This window comes from Phyllobates terribilis, unplaced genomic scaffold, assembly GCF_046119375.1.
Source record: "Phyllobates terribilis strain yellow unplaced genomic scaffold, ASM4611937v1 Scaffold_12__6_contigs__length_324123572, whole genome shotgun sequence".
NCBI lineage: Eukaryota > Metazoa > Chordata > Amphibia > Anura > Dendrobatidae > Phyllobates > Phyllobates terribilis.
This window is the reverse complement of record NW_027362772.1, coordinates 252,452,622-252,476,097: the sequence shown is the minus strand read 5'-3', so window position 1 is coordinate 252,476,097 and position 23,476 is coordinate 252,452,622. Positions and strand designations below refer to the sequence as shown.

Below are 23,476 nucleotides of genomic sequence, written 5' to 3'. Positions count from 1 at the left end.
GAACGTGTCCCCAAGTGCAGTTGAAAAAACCATCAAGCGCTACAAAGAAACTGGCTCACATGAGGACCGCTCCAGGAAAGGAAGACAAAGAGTCATCTCTGCTTCTGAGGATAAGTTTATCCGAGTCACCAGCCTCAGAAATCGCAGGTTAACAGCAGCTCAGATTAGAGACCAGGTCAATGCCACACAGAGTTCTAGCAACAGACACATCTCTACAACAACTGTTAAGAGGAGACTTTGTGCAGCAGGCCTTCATGGTAAAATAGCTGCTAGGAAACCACTGCTAAGGACAGACAACAAGCAGAAGAGACTTGTTTGGGCTAAAGAACACAAGGAATGGACATTAGACCAGTGGAAATCTGTGTTTTGGTCTGATGAGTCCAAATTTGAGATCCTTGGTTCCAGTCACCGTGTCTTTGTGCGACGCAGAAAAGGTGAACGGATGGACTCTACATGACTGGTTCCCATCGTGAAGCATGGAGGAGGAGATGTGATCGTGTGGGGGTGCTTTGCTGGTGACACTGTAGGGGATTTATTCAAAATTGAAGGCATACTGAACCAGCATGGCTACCACAGCATCTTGAAGCGGCATGCTATTCCATCCGGTTTGCGTTTAGTTGGACCATCATTTATTTTTCAACAAGACAATGACCCCAAACACACCTCCAGGCTGTGTAAGGGCTATTTGACCAAGAAGGAGAGTGATGGGGTGCTACGCCAGATGACCTGATCTCCACAGTCAACAGACCTGAACCCAATTGAGAAGGTTTGGGGTGAGCTGGACCGCAGAGTGAAGGCAAAAGGGCCAACAAGTACTAAGCATCTCTGGGAACTCCTTCAAGATTGTTGGAAGACCATTTCCGGTGACTACCTCTTGAAGCTCATCAAGAGAATGCCAAGAGTGTGCAAAGCAGTCATCAAAGCAAAAGGTGGCTACTTTGAAGAACTTAGAATATAAGACATATTTTCAGTTGTTTCACACTTTTTTGTTAAGTATATAATTCCACATGTGTTAATTCATAGTTTTGATGCCTTCAGTGTGAATGTACATTTTTCAAAGTCATGAAAATACAAAAAAATCTTTAAATGAGAAGGTGTGTCCAAACTTCTGGTTTGTACTGTATATATATAGTTAGGTCCATATATATTTGGACAGAGACAACATTTTTCTAATTTTGGTTCTAGACATTGCCACAATGAATTTTAAACAAAACAATTCAGATGCAGTTGAAGTTCAGACTTTCAGCTTTCATTTGAGGGTATCCACATTAAAATTGGATGAAGGGTTTAGGAGTTTCAGCTCCTTAACATGTGCCACCCTGTTTTTAAAGGGACCAAAGGTAATTGGACAGATTAAATAATTGTAAATAAAATGCTAATTTCTAGTACTTGGTTGAAAACCCTTTGTTGGCAATGACTGCCTGAAGTCTTGAACTCATGGACATCACCAGACGCTGTGTTTCCTCCTTTTTGATGCTCTGCCAGGCCTTCACTGCGGTGGTTTTCAGTTGCTGTTTGTTTGTGGGCCTTTCTGTCTGAAGTTTAGTCTTTAACAAGTGAAATGCATGCTCAATTGGGTTGACATCAGGTGACTGACTTGGCCATTCAAGAATATTCCACTTCTTTGCTTTAATAAACTCCTGGGTTGCTTTGGCTTTATGTTTTGGGTCATTGACCATCTGTAGTATGAAATGACGACCAATCAGTTTGGCTGCATTTGGCTGGATCTGAGCACACAGTATGGCTCTGAATACATCAGAATTCATTCGGCTGCTTCTGTCCTGTGTCACATCATCAATAAACACTAGTGACCCAGTGCCACTGGCAGCCATGCATTCCCAAGCCATCACACTGCCTCCGCCGTGTTTTACAGATGATGTGGTATGCTTTGGATCATGAGCTGTACCATGCCTTCGCCATACTTTTCTCTTTCCATCATTCTGGTAGAGGTTGATCTTGGTTTCATCTGTCCAAAGAATGTTCTTCCAGAACTGTGCTGGCTTTTTTAGATGTTTTTTAGCAAAGTCCAGTCTAGCCTTTTTATTCTTGATGCTTATGAGTGGCTTGCACCGTGCAGTGAACCCTCTGTATTTACTTTCATGCAGTCTAGATTTGGATATTGATATGCCTACCTCCTGGAGAGTGTTGTTCACTTGGTTGGCTGTTGTGAAGGGGTTTCTCTTCACCATGGAGATTATTCTGCGATCATCCACCACTGTTGTCTTCCGTGGGCGCCCAGGTCTTTTTGCATTGATGAGTTCACCAGTGCTTTCTTTCTTTCTCAGGATGTACCACACTGTAGATTTTGCCACTCCTAATATTGTAGCAATTTCTCGGATGGGTTTTTTCTGTTTTTTGCAGCTTAAGAATGGCTTGTTTCACCTGCATGGAGAGCTCCTTTGACCGCATGTTTACTTTACAGCAAAACCTTCCAAATGCAAGCACCACACCTCAAATCAACTCCAGGCCTTTTATCTGCTTAATTGAGAATGACATAACGAAGGGATTGCTCACACCTCTCCATGAAATAGCCTTGGAGTCAATTGTCCAATTACTTTTGGTCCCTTTAAAAACAGGGTGGCACATGTTAAGGAGCTGAAACTCCTAAACCCTTCATCCAATTTTAATGTGGATACCCTCAAATGAAAGCTGAAAGTCTGAACTTCAACTGCATCTGAATTGTTTTGTTTAAAATTCATTGTGGTAATGTCTAGAACCAAAATTAGAAAAATGTTGTCTCTGTCCAAATATATATGGACATAACTGTATATATATATATGTATATATTCCATACGTTGGAATCTAAGTTGAATATACCATACGCTCATTGTAAGTTCCCCAATAACTGGCCTAGTAGTGGAAACAGCCGCGTCCTCGTCCATCACTTGACAGTTAATTGCATAATTGTCCTGACGATTGGAGACAGCGGAGTTGCGTCCCCTGACAAATTGGTGACAGCGGTGGGATCTGCGCGATTCCCCCTGTTGTTCTCCCTAGCATACATTTTAAAATTTGTTACATTTCCTTAACAATTATCTACATATATCAGACATATTTTTTTCTTTTGATGAGGGAGGGGCTAGTAACAGCAATTTGGATTTGCCTCTGTTTTTTAATTCATTTATTTTTCATCTGTTTCACACATTGTGCCCCCCATAAAGTCATAAAATACCTTTGGAAGCATTTCAACATTTAAATACTTTTTTTTTAAATCTGATTTCCCCTGTAACTGTGGTTGGTATATTAGTCCCAGTTACAGGGGAAATTCAGCCTCCTCGCTGCATAGCAGAACTGACTGGGCCTCCTAGGACAAAGCAGCTCCTCCATCCTAAATGATCACCTTGTCAAGAGGAAAAAATACTGACAGCACCTTTTATTCTGTATACACAGCACATGTTCAGCGCTGCATATACAGAGATAGAGAAGGCAGAGAAAGCAATAAACTGTCTCTGCCTTCTCTATGAGGAGTGTGCCTTTGGTTCTGGCAGACAGTTCCCCACTCCTGCAGCTGCTCCATTATGCAGTGACATTTTAGAATGCGACTACAGAGTAGAACATGGACCGGAAGTAGTTAAAGACTTTTTGGTGTTTCTTTTTTCATGTAGAGTTTTTCATTCTTTGTTGCTATGCTGTGCTTTTTTATATACCATTTTGAGGTACTTACAACATTTTGATCACATTTTTAATGTATTTTCTTAGGGATGTGCGGCAATTTAAAAAAAATAAAAATTCTGGCGGTTTGATTTTTTTTTAGGTTATTAACCTGTTTAAATAATTTAGTATTTTGATAGATAGGGCTTTTTTAAGATACAACAATACTAAATATGTTTTTTTTTTTTTTATTTTCACTTCTTTTTGAATAAGCAGAAGAATTAAACTTTCGCATATTTCTTACTTTTTCAAAACATTTTTTTTTTATTTATTTTTAAGTCCTCCCAGGGGACTTGAACCAGTAATTGTTTGATCACGTATACTACACACTGCTATACTTCTACTATGAAGCCCGAAATTTGACTGAGCTTCACAGAAGAACTAAGAAGGCAGCCACAGGAGTCTTCAGCAGTCCCCCCACAGCCATAGTCAAGTATCGGCTCCCCACAATCGCGTTCTCCGGGGGTTTATGGGAGATTATTTGCAAGTGCACCAACAGACAGTTTAACTGCTGCTGTCAATTGTCAGAGATTGACATCAGCTTCTAAATGGTTAACAGCAGCAGCTGGAGCTGCTGTTAACCATTTTAGAAGCCTCTGTCAATATCTGACAATTGTTAAACTGTCTGTTTGCCTGTTAGAGATAGATGCTGGCTGTGTAACACAGCATCTGCTGTGTATGAAGCAGGCTCAGATCTTAAGTCCGATCCATACACGCAAATGAAAATTTACTTCACAGGTCTTTAAAGGGTTAAAGCAAAATAAAATCTTGAAGAAAAGTAAACCTATATCATTTTAGTACCATTTTTTAAATGCAAGTCTGAAAAACATAAATAGTGTTGTAAATATTTTTAATTCTAACTTTTCTTTTTCTTTTTCTAAAATTCCCCGTGGGGCGGCCATATTGGAGACACGCGCTGTCTTCCTGTATTGTCTGCACAGAAAGTATAGAGAGGAGTTTGTACTTTATAGCAGCTGCAGTAAATGAAAGTTAAAGGGGTTTTCCACTACTATGATATTGATGACCGCTCAGATAGTGGCTGGATGTAGCGGAACAGCTCAGCTCCATACACCATATGGTGGCCATTCACAAGTACTGCAGATCAGATTTTTTCATTTTAATGGGAGCTCTAGCTCTTGAAACACATTGTCGTGGTGGGAGGCTTCAACATTTATTAACTGGTCAAAACTAAAATTAATAGTACCGCATAACAGAAAAAGTGCAATATGGTACAAAAAAATAAATAAAATAATGGAAAGTGATAGGGGAGGTGGTGGGGGGTTTGTCTGGATAATTTTGCTCTGTAGGGCACTGAAATCCCTGATGGCAGCCCATTCTGTAAATGGAGGAATGTTTCATGAGAAGATTTTTTAAAGTCAGTTTTGGTACTGGCCATGTGCCATATTTATCAAGGTATTGCATGATGTTTGATAATTTGGCTCTTTTTCAATATAAGATTTTTTTACCACGCCCTCCTGCTGGAGTGATTTTGTGATATTTTGTGCAACATTTAAAAAAGATGCATGTCATAAATAGAACTCAAAACTATGAAAATAAGAGAGCCCCACCTCTTTTGAGGAGTTCAAAATAAATATGGTGTAAAATGTTTTAAAAAAATGGGGAACTACTTTTATAAATGTGTCTAAAAATAACAAAAAATGCGCAGAAATTCTGTCACAAAACATGTGATAAATTCCCCCTTTAGTGTATACTATTGATACACTGCATTAAAGATTAATTTTTTTTTCTATTTAATTATTATTGATCAGCCTTTGCAAAGTTATAAACCGTTGTAATATACCTTACCTTCTTTTCCTTTTTTCTTCTCTTAAACACCATGCTGAAAGTGCTGTTTTAGCTGCCTTATCCATGCTTCTTTTGTAGCTGCTTTGATCTGCAGCTCTAGCAAGAATCCATGCTCAATCCATATTTACAAACACTCTCCCTGTGTGAGCTTCTCTCCTCTGCTCACCCCATACTCAGCCAGGAAGAGTGTTTGTAAATAATGTTTGAGTACGGAAAATTGCTAGAGCAGCAGCTCAAACATCTTGTAAAAGAGCATGAATTAGGCAGCTAAAACAGCAAGTTCAGCAAAGTGTTTGAGAGAGAAGGAGGCAAAATAAGGTAATGGAGAATGTTCATAACTTTGCAAAGACTGTTCAATAATTAAAATAAAAAAAAAGTTAAGTTATTTATCACTACTCCAGAAGCACAATATAACCGTCATCTTCCATTAAATCCTACCCCAATATAGACAGCAAAAAAAGAGCTTCAGACAGGAATTATCAGTCGTGTGTGTGTGCTCTGGTGGCCAGTGTGAAATTTGGAATATTAGCTTAGAATTATTTAAAAAAAAAGCAAAGTTGCATCAAAGCTGTTGCAATCGGAAAAGTAAACCGGTTAGGGCGCAGTCAGACGGACGTATAAATTGAACTGAGATCAGACCACAAGATGACTGTTCACACAAAGCACAGATGCTCAGTGCACCCTTGGTGTGGCCAAACAGTTCAGTGCACCTTTCCACTTACGGTACTTGATTCTCATCTGCTCGCCCTTGATTACAATCTGGAGCTGGAGAAAGGCGGAGCTAGAAAACAAGTAGGTGGGAAGGTGCATAGAACTGCTCGGCCACACCAAGGGTGCCCCGAGCGCTTGTGCTTGGTTTGAACAGTCATTTTGTGTTGACTGATTCCATTTAAAGATAGCAGAAGACTGGGTAAAATAAAACTTAGATTATCCTGCGGATCTCACACAGAGGACCTGTGACTATTCATCTGTTGAGAAACATGTGCATGCTGGGAGTATTAGTGCTGCTGGGAGTATTAGTGCAGGCTAAAAGACAATTAGTATGAGACGCTAATGGGTGTACCAATGTATTATACTTATTCTATTCTTCATCTGTCTTTAAAAGGCCATTTGGTCATTTGCTAATGTAAGATGCACCTAATTCATAGATCTGGTGCATCCTCTCTCGGTCTTCTGCACCCCAACCTAAAATTGTAGATTTTCGCTAGAATTTACTCATTTTTTACATAAATCTATATGGGCATTGCCATAAGTGCTTTTCAAAAGTTCAAAATGGAAAAGAAGTCACAACAGTTTTCCAGAAATGTGGCTAGCACAACAATATGCAAATTTTAGTATCAGAAGACTGGTATTCCGGCCACGATACGCGTGTCTAAATGTTTAAAAAAGGGTTCCTGGCTAATTGGGGAGGGGGGTGTGAACCGATCCAATAGAAAAGTTTATGGAGACATTTGAGTGACCCCCAATTCCTAACTCGTTGGTATTATTGAACATTCAAAAACAAAAAGTCACAACAAAGCCGAACAAAAGTACATAGAAAGCTGTGAAAGAAGTGATTATCCGGACACTTGTCCTTTCATAACACATTCCAAAAGGATATCTGCATTGCCCTACATGGAAAACTAGTGATTGATTTCATGAGATTGTGCAATATTAATAATACTTACTTGAAATTCTATCAGTAGGGAACAATTACAATGCCATTGGTTCAGTGGTTAACACTGTACTATATATAGGAGAGCACGGTGGCTCATTGGTTAGCACTGTACTATATATAGGGCAGCACGGTGGCTCAGTGGTTAGCACTGTACTATATATAGGGCAGCACGGTGGCTCAGTGGTTAGCACTGTACTATATATAGGGCACCATGGTGGCTCAGTGGTTAGCACTGTACTATATATAAGGCAGCACGGTGGCTAAGTGGTTAGCACTGTACTATATATAGGGCAGCACTATGGCTCAGTGGTCAGTACTGTACTATGTATAGGGCAGCACGGTGGCTCAATGGTTAGCACTGTACTATATATAGGGCAGCACGGTGGCTCAGTGGTTAGCACTGTATAATGTATAGGGCAGCACGGTGGCTCATTGGTTAGCACTGTACTATATAAAGGGCACCATGGTGGCTCAGTGGTTAGCACCGTACTATATATAGGGCACCACAATGGCTCAGTGGTTAGCACTGCACTATATATAGTGCACCACGGTGGCTCAGTGGTTAGCACTGTACTATATATAGGGCACCATGGTTGCTCAGTGATTAGCACCGTACTATATATAGGGCACCACAATGGCTCAGTGGTTAGCACTGCACTATATATAGTGCACCACGGTGGCTCAGTGGTTAGCATTATACTATATATAGGGCAGCACGGTGGCTCAGTGGTTGGCACTGTACTATATATAGGGCAACACGGTGGCTCAGTGGTCAGTACTGTACTATGTATAGGGCAGCATGGTGGCTCAGTGGTTAGCACTGTACTATATATAGGGCACCATGGTGGCTCAGTGGTTAGCACCGTACTATATATAGGGCACCACGGTGGCTCAGTGGTTAGCACTGTACAATGTATGGAGCAGCACGGTGGCTCAGTGGTTAGCACTGTACAATGTATAGGGCAGCACGGTGGCTCAGTGGTTAGCACTGTACTATATATAGGGCAGCATGGTGGCTCAGTGGTTAGCACTGTACTATATATAGGGCAACACGGTGGTTCAGTGGTTAGAACTGTACTATGTATAGGGCAGCACAGTGGCTCAGTGGTTAGCACTGTACTATATATAAGGCTGGCAGGGTGGCTCAGTGGTTAGCACTGCAGCCTTGCAGCGCTGGGGTCCTGGGTTCAAATCTCACCAAGGACAACATCTGCAAGGAGTTTGTATGTTCTTCCCGTGTTTGTGTGGGTTTCCTCTGTGTAATCAGGTTTCTTCCCACACTCCAAAGACATACTGATAGGGAATGTAGATTGTGAGCCCCAGTAGGGACAGGGATGATGGTGTCTGTACAGCGCTGTGGAATATGATGGCGCTATATAAGCACGTAAAATAATTACTAGGGACATTGTCATGCTTATGTGTTATAGTGGAGAGCAGCTACCCTCCATTACATGGGTGGCCCATTGATTCAGTGGGCACCTGGTTGAGCCTCATTTCCCATGCGGTGGCGCTACAGAAGAACTGGACACTTCCTGTTGCATTTCTCCCCAAATTATAGCTAAGATCCCAGCAATGAAACTCCCTGATCCACTTATTTCTTGTAAACTCCTTAAATGATAGAAGATTGTCCAAACAGGACTTCCCCTTTAAGTATAAAAAAAATAAATTTAATGACCCTGTCAATAGGAGGTAATCAATATCATCCATTATAATGCCAGGGGGGCACATAGCAGCTTTCTGTCTTTTGCTATTTTGGCTTTTGTTGCTGCAGTTTGCAGATGTTACATATGAGTAAATGGGATTTTATGAATGTCTGTGGTGGTTTTGAAGACAATCCATAATTTAGTGGTGCTTTAACCCCATTTGTTTTACCAGGTAAAAAAATAAAATAGTAGAATTGCATGTGTGTTGAATTGAAAGTAATTGCCCCCCCCCCCGGCACTGCTCACTCCGGAGTGGTATACATCGTCCAATGAGCACCTGATGTATTTACGGCACAGCTGTAAATGAATCCTGCCGCCTTCTCTTGCTTTATACGGAGACTCGGTAATCTTTCTGCTTTTTATTTGTTGACTTGCAGCCTCGTTACATTGTGATGCTTCAACAGGGCATTTGCCCCCATTAATATTATTGATGGGTTCGTGCACATAACCGACTATTGGGAGTCTGCCCTGTGACTACAGCAAATCTACCCGCTATAACATGCTCCAGAAAATTCAAAGCTGATCATTGGGTTCATTCAATTCAATGAATTAAAAAAATATTACATGTGATCCAATGAGAAAGTAAAATGTAGATTGCTACAATTCCATAGGACATGTGTAAAGTGGCATGTAAAAGTTTGGACACCCCTGGTCAAAATTACTGTTATTGTGAACAGCTAATCAAGTTGATGAAATGATGTCTAAAAGGTCTAAAGTTAAAGATGACACGTTTCCTTTGTATTTTAGGCAAAAAAATATATATATAGTAATTTTTTCACATTTTAAAAATTTAAAAAAGGAAAATGGGCTGATGCAAAAGTTTGGACACCCTTAGAGATTTGCGTGCTCCGATAACTTTGACCAAGGCTTCAGACCTTAATTAGCCTGTTAGGGTTATGGCTTGTTCACTATCATCATTAGGAAAGGCCAGGTGATGATAATTTCCCAGCTTTATAAAAACCCAGCCTCCTCTAACCTTGTGCCAAAAATCAGCAGCAATGGGTTCTTCTAAGCAGCTGCCTAGCACTCTGAAAATGAAAATGTTCGAGGCCTACAAAGCAGGAGAAGGCTATAAGAAGATAGCGAAACATTTTCAAGTTGCCCTTTCCTCAGTTCAAAATGTAATTTAGAAATGGCAGTTACCAGGAACAGTGAAGGTCAAGATAAGGTCTGGAAGATCAAGCAAAATTTCAGTGAGAGCTGCTCTTAGGATTGGTAGAGAGGCAAATCAGAACCACCGCTTGACTGCAAAAGACCTTCAGAAAGATTTAGCTGACTCTGGAGTTATGGTACATTGTTCTACTGTTCACGGACACCTGCACAAACATGGCCTTCACGGAAGAGTCATCAGAAGAAAACCTCTCCTGAGTCCTCATAATAATCAGCATCAGAAGTGCAAAAGAACATCTAAACAAGCCTGATGCATTTTGCAAACAAGTCCTGTGGACCAATGAGGTTAAAATACAACTCTTTGGCTACAAATATCATATGCATGTGTGTAGAAAAAAGGAAATGCATCATTCTTTAACTTTGGGCAGTTTAAAGATCATTACATCTTCAACTTGCTTCACCGTTCACAATAACAGTAATTTTGACCAGGAGTGCCCAAACTTTTACCTGTTGTTCCCCGTGACAGTGACTGCAACGCAACCCCAAAGCATGATTGATCTACCCCCATTCTTAATGGTCAGAGATATTCTTTTCCTGAAATTCTGTGCCCTTTTTTCTCCACACATAACTATGATCATTGTGGCCAAAGAGTTCTATTTTAACCACATTGGTCCACAGGACTTGCTTCCAAAATGCATCAGGTTTGTTTAGATGTTCTCTTGCATTATTCTGAAGCTGAATGTTATGGTGAGGACTCAGGAGAGGTTTTCTTCTAATGACTCTTCCATGAAGGCCATATTTGTTTAGGTGTCTCTGAACAGTAGAACAATGTACCACAACTCCATAGTCTGCTAAATCTTTCTGAAGGTCTTTTGCAGTGAAGTGAAGGGTTCTGATTTGCCTCTCTAGCAATCCTACGAGCAGCTCTCACTCAAATTTTGCTTGGTCTTCCAGACCTTATCTTGACCTCCACTATTCCTGGTAACTGGCATTTCATAATTACATTTCGAACTGAGGAAAGGGCAACTCGAAAATGCTTTGTTATCTTCTTATAACCTTCTCCTGCTTTGTGGTCCTCCACCATTTTCAGAGTGCTAGGCAGCTGCTTAGAAGAACCCATGGCTGCTGTTTTTTGGCACAAGGTTAGAGGAGGCTGGGTTTTTATAAAGCTGGGAAATTTGCATCACCTGGCCTTTCCTAACGATGATAGTGAACAAGCCATAACCCTAACAGCCTAATTAAGGTCTGAAACCTTGGTCATTTTAATTTTTAAAATGTAAAAACTTACAATATACCAGTATATATTTTTTAGCCTAAAATTCAAAGGAAGTGTGTAATCTTTAACGTTAGGCCTTTTAGAGTTCATTTCATCTTCAACTTGAACTTGCATAACTGTTCACAATAACAGAAATTTTGACCAGGGGTGCCCAAACTTTTACATGCCACTGTATCTACCGCTTCTCTATCCATGTACAACTGGAACGATGAGTCCCTTACTAAAACAATGAGGTTGAAACATCTATAATGCGGAGTTCTCTCCAACCTGTAGCCCCCCAATGGTTGCAAAACTCCAAATTACCATCATGCTTGGAGTTATAGTTTTGTAACAGCTGGAGGGGCACAGAATGGGGACCCCAATTTGCAGAATAATCAACCTATCCCTAATGGAAGTAACTGCAATGTATACGCTTAGGTGTACATTACTCCAAAAAGTGTCAAAATGTTCCCATACTGGTCAAGACTGGAGAATGACATTTTGGGCTGCCTCTAAAATGCGCCATCTCGTTGTGAACTGATAACAGTAGTATAGAATAAGGCCGTAGAGCAGCAACAACCATGCAGCTGAAGAGTTTTAGAAGTTTGGTCCACTCGAGTGTCAAGCACAGTCATGGCCTGCCATGCCCCGAAGCAAAAGCCATCACGAGTTCACGGTAAATTAATGACCGCAGTAAGCATCAGCATTCAGACATGTTATTAACCAATCCTGGGATTCCCCTTATTCACAATCGAGTCAAGGCGTCAGTATGGCATCGTGAGGGTAAAATGGATTCCATGCAGAATAACCTCAGCAGTAGGATGAATTCAATGATCCCCGGCAGTGCATTGCCGCGCACCCCTGGGCGCCCTGTGTTAAAGGCATGAGGATTAAATGAAATGAACTGCGTTGTGATCATGCAAACAGGACATAAGAAAGAGGGTGGAGAGAGATTGCTTCATAAAATATACAGCAGGCAACGCTCAGACCCGGAAACCAACATCCGTCCATGGTGCTGAACCCAACAAAAGTGTGACCACTCCGTGATGGGGCAAACTACATGGCGTGCGTCCATGGTGCTGAACCCAACAAAAGTGTGACCACTCTGTGGTGGGGCAAACTACATGGCGTGTGTCCATGGTGCCAAAATACCGCAAGCGTGATCTATGTATAGTGCCGAAATACCACAAGTGCGATCTATGTATAGTGCCAAAATACCGCAAGTGTGATCTACGTATAGTGCCGAAATACCACAAATGTGATCTATGTATAGTGCGAAAATACCGCAAGTGTGATCTATGCATGTGAGTGTGAGTTGTCCATGAAGTTGAAGTCACTACTTTGAAGTCCATGGTGATGACCATACATCAGTGTGATCTCTACGTACAAGTGTTTGGTGTCCATGGTACTAAAGCCATCACAGGTGCTCTATGGGGCTGTTCACATCCCAGGTGTGAGGTGCCATTGCTGCTGATTGTGATGTGTGCAGGTAGCTGAGCCCAGCACAAGTGTGATCTGTCCGTGGAGCTGGAAGCAGGCGCATCACCCATTCATTCCTACAGTGGATTATTACAGACAGGCAGCCTCAGATGCAAGGAGAGAGACAGATAAAATGCAGGAGGGACTCACCTTCCACAGTTGCAGTGACAAACCCGATCTTCCCCTCTTAAATGCGGTAAGATATAATTGTGAAATCGGTCCAAAAGAGCGTTCATGTCCATCAAGCAAGCTATTGCCTGTAAGAGCCCATAACCAAGGCATCTGGTCAACTCTAGATGGAATAAAACATTGACTCTAGTTTGCTGGCTAAAAAGACTGGAGCATTATTGACAATGCTGCCACTAAAGGACACACAATGCACAGACACACACAGGCACACACACACACACACATACTCTGGCACAGTCACACAGATACAAATACACACTGACACAGACAGTGTGTGTGTGTGTGTATATGTATATATACACACACACACATACATACTGACACAGTGTGTATATATATATATATATATATATATATATATATACATATACACACACACATCCATATAGATATATACACACACGTTTTTATACACACTGACACATCATATACACACACTGACCCATGTACACACATACACACTAACAGACAGACACACACTGAAACATACAGACACATACCTACTTACACACACATATACACACTGAACATACACACACACCGACACACGTGCAAACACACATATATACACACAGATACATACATGGACATATATATATACACAGACACTGCATGCACACACAGATACTGATACACATATATAAACACACACGCACACATATATATACAGACACTGACACACACACAGACACTGATACACATAGAGTCAATATGACATTGCTACAAATACATGAAGTGAGAAGAGTTCCTCTTACCATAACAATGGACGCCCCCAGTACCATGAATATCATGGTGTTTGCGCTCATGTGCATATATATGATATTGACAAGGTTGTGTCTATTTCCCCTAAAAAAGCCGGTTCTCTTCTTCTATTTCCTCCCTCTTCTCCGCAAAGGTCAGAATTGGTCATCTCCCCTCCCCCCCCAAAAAAGCTGCAATCCTTGATGTTGAAGACCCAAAGAATCCGGTTACATATAGATGTATACAGTCATGTTGGTAAACTACTGTACTACCCCCCCTTAAAGGATTAATGAAGACCCCCCTCCCTCCCTTCCTTAGAGAACTGTGGGGGTCATCTCAGTCTTGATCGCCCTTCTTTGACTCCCCCCCATTAGAAGACAATGTGACAGGCATTTCCCCCCTCCGCCTCTTGAGTTTTAGGGCTGCCACATTGCAAGGATGGCAAACACCCCTTCTCTGCATCAATTCATCCAAGGGAAGGGAAAAAAAAGTCAATCAATAATTCAGGGATCCTGGATGTTGTTCTCTAGGCTGCTGAGTGGAGGGGCATCAGTCTCCCTGGGCTTCATGGAGGATGATCACTTCCTAATCACTGCTTTCCCCCTAAAAAGGCATCTATAGGGTGTATATGGCCAGATGGAGAGAGCACAGAGGAAGTAGGGGGGCAGTGCTGTGCTCCCCTCCAGAGCAATGTGTAGCAGCAGCAGCCTTGCACGCCCTGTTCCCTCTTAGTGACATTGCAGCCACAATTGATATTCTGCACCATGCAGCAGCAGCCACTGGGCTTCCACCTACTAAAATATGCTAATAGCAGAAGCCATTGTTTTAAGTGAATAGCAGAGGCAGCTAGACAACCCCCAAACCTCAAGGAAGGTAGCACCCACCACCACTACCCCCTCCTCCCAAACTGATGTGATATACCTGGGCACTGCCCCCCTGAATGGAAGCCAGGTTGGTGCAAGAGGGGGGAGGGGAGGGGGTGTTATAAATTGCAACACTAGGAGTAACAGATGGATACATATCAGCCATTTAATGAACTGCTCATTAAGGAAGCAATTAATAGGGATAGGTGGCATCTGGACAAGGAAAGGGTTAAACATGGGCAGCTACATGGCAAAATCGCTCCAAAATACCTATAAACTCCATAATATAAAATAGCAGTATATATATATAAATATATATATATATATATATAGATATATGATATATATACATATATATATACAAAAATAAATTGGCATGGAGAGGGTTAACATAAGAGTTTTCAGAATGTGTAATATATAAATATATACATATAGTTATATATTATTTTTAATATATATTAATCTATATTAAAAAATAATATATAAATATATGTATATATTTATATATTACACATTCTGAAAACTCTTGTTAACCCTCTCCATGCCAATTTATTTTTGTATATATATATATATATATATATATATATACACATATATATATATATAATTTTAAATAATTTATATACATTATTCTAAATTATATAAATATATATATTAAATAATTAAAATATATATGTATATATATTATTTATATATTTATTATTTGGAGGGGTGTGCAATATTTAGATGTGCTATGAACTGTCCAGAAAGGGGTTGTGATACCTCAGGGCGTTATGGTACTGTATTCTTGTATAAAGTGGGCATTAGGATGGTGTTACTTGTGCACTACTCCATCCACAAACATTGAACCCTCATATTAAATAATTAAAAAAATATATATTATTTTTCATTTATTTATTTTTTATTTGAAGGGGTGTGCAATATTTCGATGTGCCATAAAACTGTCCAGAAAGGGGTTGTGAATGTGATACCTGTCAGGGCATTAAGGTGACTTCAGCTCGCAGATAGGTGGATTGTGTTTACTCACTGTTGCCATCTACTGGTGACTTAAGGTTTTTACATTTGTAGCAGTCAGGATCCACCTGGTCTGGATCACAAGAAGGGGGGGGGGGGGGGGGGCCTGTCCCCCATTTCTGGCGCTTACCTTACACCTATGCACTGTAATTTTGTGTTGTTATGTACAGTACAGACCAAAAGTTTGGACACACCTTCTCATTTAAAGATTTTTCTGTATTTTCATGACTTTGAAAATTGTACATTCACACTGAAGACATCAAAACTATGAATTAACACATGTGGAATTATATACTTAACAAAAAAGTGTGAAACAACTGAAAATATGTCTTATATTCTAGGTTCTTCAAAGTAGCCACCTTTTGCTTTGATGACTGCTTTGCACACTCTTGGCATTCTCTTGATGAGCTTCAAGAGGTAGTCACCGGAAATGGTCTTCCAACAATCTTGAAGGAGTTTCCAGAGATGCTTAGCACTTGTTGGCCCTTTTGCCTTCACTCTGCGGTCCAGCTCACCCCAAACCATCTCGATTGGGTTCAGGTCTGGTGATTGTGGAGGCCAGGTCATCTGGCGTAGCACCCCATTACTCTCCTTCTTGGTCAAATAGCCCTTGCACAGCCTGGAGGTGTGTTTGGGGTCATTGTCCTGTTGAAAAATAAATGATGGTCCAACTAAACGAAAACCGGATGGAATAGCATGCCGCTGCAAGATGCTGTGGTAGCCATGCTGGTTCAGTATGCCTTCAATTTTGAATAAATCCCCAACAGTGTCACCAGCAAAGCACCCCCACACCATCACACCTCCTCCTCCATGCTTCACGGTGGGAACCAGGCATGTAGAGTCCATCCGTTCACCTTTTCTGCGTCGCACAAAGACACGGTGGTTGGAACCAAAGATCTCAAATTTGGACTCATCAGACCAAAGCACAGATTTCCACTGGTCTAATGTCCATTCCTTGTGTTCTTTAGCCCAAACAAGTCTCTTCTGCTTGTTGCCTGTCCTTAGCAGTGGTTTCCTAGCAGCTATTTTACCATGAAGGCCTGCTGCACAAAGTCTCCTCTTAACAGTTGTTGTAGAGATGTGTCTGCTGCTAGAACTCTGTGTGGCATTGACCTGGTCTCTAATCTGAGCTGCTGTTAACCTGCGATTTCTGATGCTGGTGACTCGGATAAACTTATCCTCAGAAGCAGAGGTGACTCTTGGTCTTCCTTTCCTGGGGCGGTCCTCATGTGAGCCAGTTTCTTTGTAGCGCTTGATGGTTTTTCCAACTGCACTTGGGGACACATTCAAAGTTTGCCCAATTTTTCGGACTGACTGACCTTCATTTCTTAAAGTAATGATGGCCACTCGTTTTTCTTTACTTAGCTGCTTTTTTCTTGCCATAATACAAATTCTAACACTCTATTCAGTAGGACTATCAGCTGTGTATCCACCAGACTTCTGCACAACACAACTGATGGTCCCAACCCCATTTATAAGGCAAGAAATCCCACTTATTAAACCTGACAGGGCACACCTGTGAAGTGAAAACCATTTCCGGTGACTACCTCTTGAAGCTCATCAAGAGAATGCCAAGAGTGTGCAAAGCAGTCATCAAAGCAAAAGGTGGCTACTTTGAAGAACCTGGAATATAAGACATATTTTCAGTTGTTTCACACTTTTTTGTTAAGTATATAATTCTACATGTGTTAATTCATAGTTTTGATGCCTTCAGTGTGAATGTACAATTTTCAAAGTCATGAAAATACAGAAAAATCTTTAAATGAGAAGGTGTGTCCAAACTTTTGGTCTGTACTGTATGCAGCAGTGGGAATATGGACTAGGAACCCTCCCACCCTAACGTTCTGGGAATTGCTGGTTTCCTAGCTATCGGATCTATGGCAAAAGGGGAGAAAATGACCCCAGGTTTCCATCTGACCTACAGCTATTGGCTTTGTTACTCTTGCAGTGTATGGTGGTATTATTATGGTACTGTACTCTTCTATAATGTGGGCATTAGGATGGCGTTATTTGGGCACTACTCCATCCACAAACATTGAACCCTCATAGGAGTCTGATTCACTCATATTAAGTTTGCAGGGTGTCTTTGATCAGACCCAGAGTGGGCATACAATTATAGTCCTATGTCTATGGTCACCCCATTAAAGTAGTATTAAACTTATGCCATAAGGTGCTAAAGGTATGTTTGGCCTCACTGAGCCCATTTTATACATTATAAATGGGTGGAATCAGTCCATTGCGGTGTCAGTATGTTCTGACAGAAGTACAAGTCCATGATACAGAGATTATTACTATTTAACGGCGTTCAGCTCGATCTCGAGCCATGGTGACTTGATGTACAATCTGTAGGAAGATCGATCTTGTGCAAGCCTAGATAGGTCCATCAGGGTCTTCTCCGCCGTTATCTTGATACGATCAGTCCATTGGGTTGCTAGTCTTCCTCTTCTCCTTGTTCCTTCCATTCTTCTGACCATGATGTCCTTCTCCAGTGATTGCTCTCTTTGTATGATGTGTCCAAAATAGACAAGTCGTAGCTTGGTGATCCTTGCTTTGAGTGACATATCTGGCTTGATTTGTTACAAAATTGGTTTGTTCTTCTTGCTGTCCATGGTATTGATAATATCCTTCTCCAGCACTACATTTCGAAGGCGTCAATTCTTCTTCTATCTTGTTTCTTTATCGTCCAGGTTTTGCATCCATATGTTACTACAGAAAAGACCAGGCTATGTACGAATCGTGTCTTCTTCGCCAGTGAAATGTTCCTCGATTTGAAGATCTTGTCTAGTGACTTCGTTGTTGATTTGCCCATTGCTATTCTCCTAGTGACTTTCGGTGTCGTCGCTACATCTTGAGTTATCACCAAGTAGGTTGAAGTCCTTTACAACTTCCAGTTCATCGCCGTCCATCTCAAATGTATCCTAGTCGTACCTGGCAGTAGTCAATATCTTTGTCTTCTTAGTGTGGAGTAGCAGTCCTGTATTCAAGTTTTCCGTCTTGACAGTCTGTAATAAGTTCTTCATTCCTTCTATGCTATTTGCTATCAATGTTTTATCGCCTGCGTATTTAAGGCTGTTGATTTGTCCAGCAATTTTGTTGCTTTTTGGTTGATGTAAAGGTTCCTAATGAGGCTGATCAGATGGTTCGGCACACCCATATCATTCACGGTATTCCAAAGTTTCTGATGATCTAGCGTTTAACTCCTGCCAGAGGGGACGTATTATAGATCTAAGAGACTGGGGGCTCCAATGTGGCAGAGAACTATACATATTACATACATGTAACACGCGTTGGGGTTGTGGTTTATCTCCTGTGGGATGATCCAGCATTATGGATAAGACTTGACTGCCTTTTGGCAATCTCTTTGGAGGATTTGGACATTCATGTGTGTGGGGGAACCAAGCATACTATAAGTATAGAGGTATTGTACCATTGAAAGAGATTTATTCCCTTTCCACATTATCCTCCTATGTACTTAACTACTTTTGTCTGCCCATTTCCTTTATTTTCCTCCCTCTCCTTTCCACTTTTTTGTTATTGTTTATTTTACTCCCATTTTGGTATCCTTATTTTCTGCTGGTCATTTCATGTTCACTTGAAAGTGAGATATTTTCTTTTAATAAAGGAAATAATATTTTAACCTTTAAAGCTCCGATTGTTCGCCCCATTTCTATACCACATACAGTACATGTAGCATAAAGAGGCTCCACAAAGTGTGCTGACAGTGGATTGGAGAGTGTAGGCATACATGCTGTTAACTTTTGGTTATACATTTAGTCATACATTTCCAGGAGGAATATTAGAGGCAAAATGAAGAGTTCCAAGAAAACCTGCTCCAGAATTATTTCACTCCATGTGTCCTAGACGTAAACACTTTAACACTCTAAATTTTAAGACTGCCACATTGCAATCATGGCAACCACCAGTTTCCCGTCTGCTCAGTGTTGAATTAGTCAATGTTCCAGGACCTGAAGTTCGGCTTCCATCAGATACAATGTTGATCAGGTACAGAGATAATAAACCTTCCTTCTCAAATGTTGTAATCCAAGAGGAAGAACAGTTAAATTCTGCCTGAAGAGATCTTTAGGATGAGGCACAGACCCTCCCAAGTGCTGATGACATGAAGCTTGACCAGGACTTTACATGGTCTCAGAGAATCACTGAATTGGTAAATTAGTAGACAAAAGTACACTGCTCAAAAAATAAAGGGAACACTCAAAAAACACATCCTAGATCTGAATGAATGAAATATTCTCATTGAATACTTTGTTCTGTACAAAGTTGAATGTGCTGACAACAAAGTCACACAAAAATCATCAATGGAAATCAAATTTATTAACCAATGGAGGCCTGGATTTGGCGTCACCCCAGAAATTAAAGTGGAAAAACACACTACAGGGTGATCCAACTTTGATGTAATGTCCTTAAAACAAGTCAAAATGAGGCTCAGTATTGTGTGTGGCCTCCACGTGCCTGCATGACCTCCCTACAATGCCTGGGCATGCTCCTGATGAGGTTGCGGTTGGTCTCCTGTGGGATTTCCTCCCAGACCTGGACTAAAGCATCCGCCAACTCCTGGACAGTCTGTGGTGCAACGCAACGTTGGTGGATGGAGCGAGACATGATGTCCCAGATGTGCTCAATCGTATTTAGGTCTGGGGAACGGGCGGGCCAGTCCATAGCTTCAATGCCTTCATCTTGCAGGAACTGCTGACACACTCCAGCCACATGAGGTCTGGCATTGTCCTGCGTTAGGAGGAACCCAGGGCCAACCGCACCAGCATATGGTCTCAGGATCTCATCTCAGTACCTAATGGCAGTCAGGCTACCTGTGGCGAGCACATGGAGGGCTGTGCGGCCCTCCAAAGAAATACCACCCCACACCATTACTGACCCACTGCCAAACCGGTCATGCTGAAGGATGTTGCAGGCAGCAGATCGCTCTCCACGACGTCTCCAGACTCTGTCACGTCTGTCACATGTGCTCAGTGTGAACCTGCTTTCATCTGTAAAGAGCACAGGGCGTCAGTGGCAAATGCCAAGTGTCCTGCACAGTGTTGGGCTGTGAGCACAACCCCCATCTGTGGACGTTGGACCCTCATGCCACCCTCATGGAGTCGGTTTCTAACAGTTTGTGCAGACATGCACATTTGTGGCCTGCTGGAGGTTATTTTGCAGGGCTCTGGCAGTGCTCCTCTTTTTCCTCCTTGCACAAAAGAGGAGGTAACAGTCCTGCTGCTGGGTTGTTGCCCTCCTATCGCTCCCTCCACATCTCCTGGTATCTGCTCCATGCTCTGGACACTGTGCTGACAGACAGCTACCCTTCTTGCCACAGCTCGCACTGATGTGCCATCCTGGCTGAACTGCACTACCTGAGCAACTTCTGTGGGTTGTACTGTAGACACCACCTCATGCTACTGTACCTCTAGGGCTGAGAGCAATGGCAAAATGAAAAAGTGTTCAAAACAACAGCCAAAAAGGATGAGAACAGAGAAATCGTCTGTGGTCACACCTGCAGAACCACTCCTTTATAAGGGTTATCTTGCTAATTGCCTATCATTTCTACCAGTTGTCTGTTCCATTTGAACAACAGCAGGAGAAATTGATTCACAATCAGTGTTGCTTCATCACTCGACAGGAAGATTTCACAGAAGTGTTATTGACTTGGAGTTACATTGTGTTGTTTAAGTGTTCTCTTTATTTTGTTTGAGTAGTATATATACCTTATCAGTGGTCACATTCTTACCTGAACATATTACGAAACGTGCCTGGAATTCTTCTTTTAGGCCAAATTTATCAGTCCACCAAACACCATCCAAGTCTCCTGACCTGAACTTAAAGAGGACTCATCAGTAGGTGGGCTGTTTTTGCTCTCATTTTATTCCCACTCATTCCTCGATTTGCCATTTTTCTTTTGATATATATTTTTTAAGCATACGGTTCCAGAGATATGGGCCACTTTATTTAGTGGGAAGTTTATTTTCCAAGGGGAGTGTGTAAAGCAGCCTAAAAATGCACCCTAGAGGATCCAGTGAGCCATGCCCCCTTATAAAGACCATAAAAATTAGCACTAAATGAAAAGGTTTATATCTCTGGAACTGTATGGCGGGTTTAGAAAAAAGCTGAATATTTAGGAAAGTGACGGAAATAAAATAAGAGCAAAAACTGGACACTTTTTACCTGGTGATATGGCCCCTAAATCCAAGGAAACGTCACCAGAGTACTTTTTTTTCCCTGTGTGACGTTAACCAATCATAAGCCAGCAGCAGCAGACAGTGGTTAGTAGGTTAGAGGAGGTGTCTCAGTGTGAGACATCTAGTGACAGACAGTCTGCTCTCACTGCATAGCTGAGTGTGATTACAAAGTGCTGGGAGTAGAGCAGAGAAGAGCTGGTAGAAGTGTTTATAATGAGACAGGTCAACTCTGCTGTACTGCCCTTCCCCCACACTGGCTGCCATGAGATGAAAGCTGAAAAGTGTTTGTAATTCATCTCTGCTCTACTCCGGGCACTTGTTATTGCTCTATCAATACACAGGAGAAAGCCTGCTGTAAGATCCTATGGGGGCGTGTGCTTCTTGCGCCTGTATGTTGCTGTCTGCTTATGATTGGTCAGCCTCATGCAGGGGAAGAAGTACACACCCCCAGAGATAGCTCTGGTAATGCCCCCCTTAGACAAGCTAATATCTCCGCATCAGAGAGGAGAAATGAAAAAATAAAAAACTACATTTTATTCAGTTCTGTTTGCCACTATTCTGTGATATAAAGTGTGGTCTAAGTGGAACTTTCACTTTTCTACTACAGTGGAAATGTAGTATTAAATGGCTGACATTTAGATAGTTGCAATAGACAAATGGTCTCACAGAGGGGGCCCTCCTATTTCATCCACATGCCCTAGTAAAGAATATGGGCAGTTTGTGTCTTCATGAGACAATACCTCTAACTATTCTGGTCCATAAGTTTTCCCAAAAGTCAGGCCAATATGATAAAAAGTTTATTAGGTGACATCTGGCGATGTCTAGAGCTGTTCACTTCTGCATCTGGAGTGGCGCGGATGTTACGACCTGCACACCCTGCTGAGATGTGGGCACGATCAGGCCCTATTCCAATAGACAGGACAAATGCACACATCTCGACAGGTGTTCGGGTTGTAATATCTTCAGGATCGCTCACTTCCGATGCTGAAGTCCGTGGCTTTGACCTCTTTAAAGGAAGTATAATTTCTATTCCGTCAAACATAATTTCCTTACAAATGTTAGCAAATTACCAAAAATCAGGTCAGTGAGGTATCTGCCATGGGGGACTTGGAGTGAGCACTACCTTGTCCTCTTACCCAAAGTAAAGGCAAGACTGATCAATACACAGAAATGTCCCATGAATATCATGATCACACAGGTATACACCAATCTAAGGTTGTAAATAAATACCTAAAGAGATTAACAGGAATATAAATTGGTATGCATGCAACATGTAGGTGCATGTTCACACAGCCCACTAAACAGACAAAATCAAAGATCAAAATAAAATGAGCAAATACTCTGCAAAAAATAAGTAGGAATAGTTCATGAAAAGAACATAAGTACCCTAGCATAATTTTGATTAAAAAAAACCCATAAAAGCCATCTCACCGTGTCAAGGTGACCCTATTCAGGATGGTCTTAACCTCTAGTATTAAAACCTTATCATATATCAAATGACGTAAATGTTGTAAAGGCCCTTATTCACATTTACGTAATTTAACATATAGTAAGATTTTAATACTAGAGGTTAGGACCGACCTGAATAGGGTCACCTTGACGCAGTGGGATGGCTTTTATGTTTTTTTTAATCAAAATTATGTTAAATAAGCACCCCACGTTATTTTCGTGCATTATTTACTTATTGCAGGGTATTTGCTCATTTTGTTTTTATCTTAGTTTTTTTTTTTAGAGTAGTAAACACAGATGAGCAGCTTTCGCACATAATGACAATTCACGGTGCTTAACAGGGCTAATTTAACACAAATTACCCAACC

General features: G+C 41.4%; 1 protein-coding gene across 2 annotated transcripts in view; it reads right to left on the bottom strand.

Moving 5' to 3' along the window:
* TMEM240 (transmembrane protein 240) overlaps positions 1-14,487 on the bottom strand; it is an 86,174-nt gene extending 71,687 nt beyond the window's left edge. Inside the window, exons 1-2 of one of the 2 annotated variants that reach the window (XM_073656833.1) lie at positions 13,606-14,487; positions 12,812-12,918 (exon numbers count right to left, since the gene is read on the bottom strand). In XM_073656833.1, coding sequence (XP_073512934.1) covers positions 12,812-12,918; positions 13,606-13,662 — 164 coding nt within the window. In that variant the 5' untranslated portion in view covers positions 13,663-14,487. Of the gene's footprint in view, positions 1-12,811; positions 12,954-13,605 lie in introns of both variants that reach the window. The other variant, XM_073656834.1, reaches the window with a different exon arrangement.
* Positions 14,488-23,476: the final 8,989 nt, after the last annotated feature.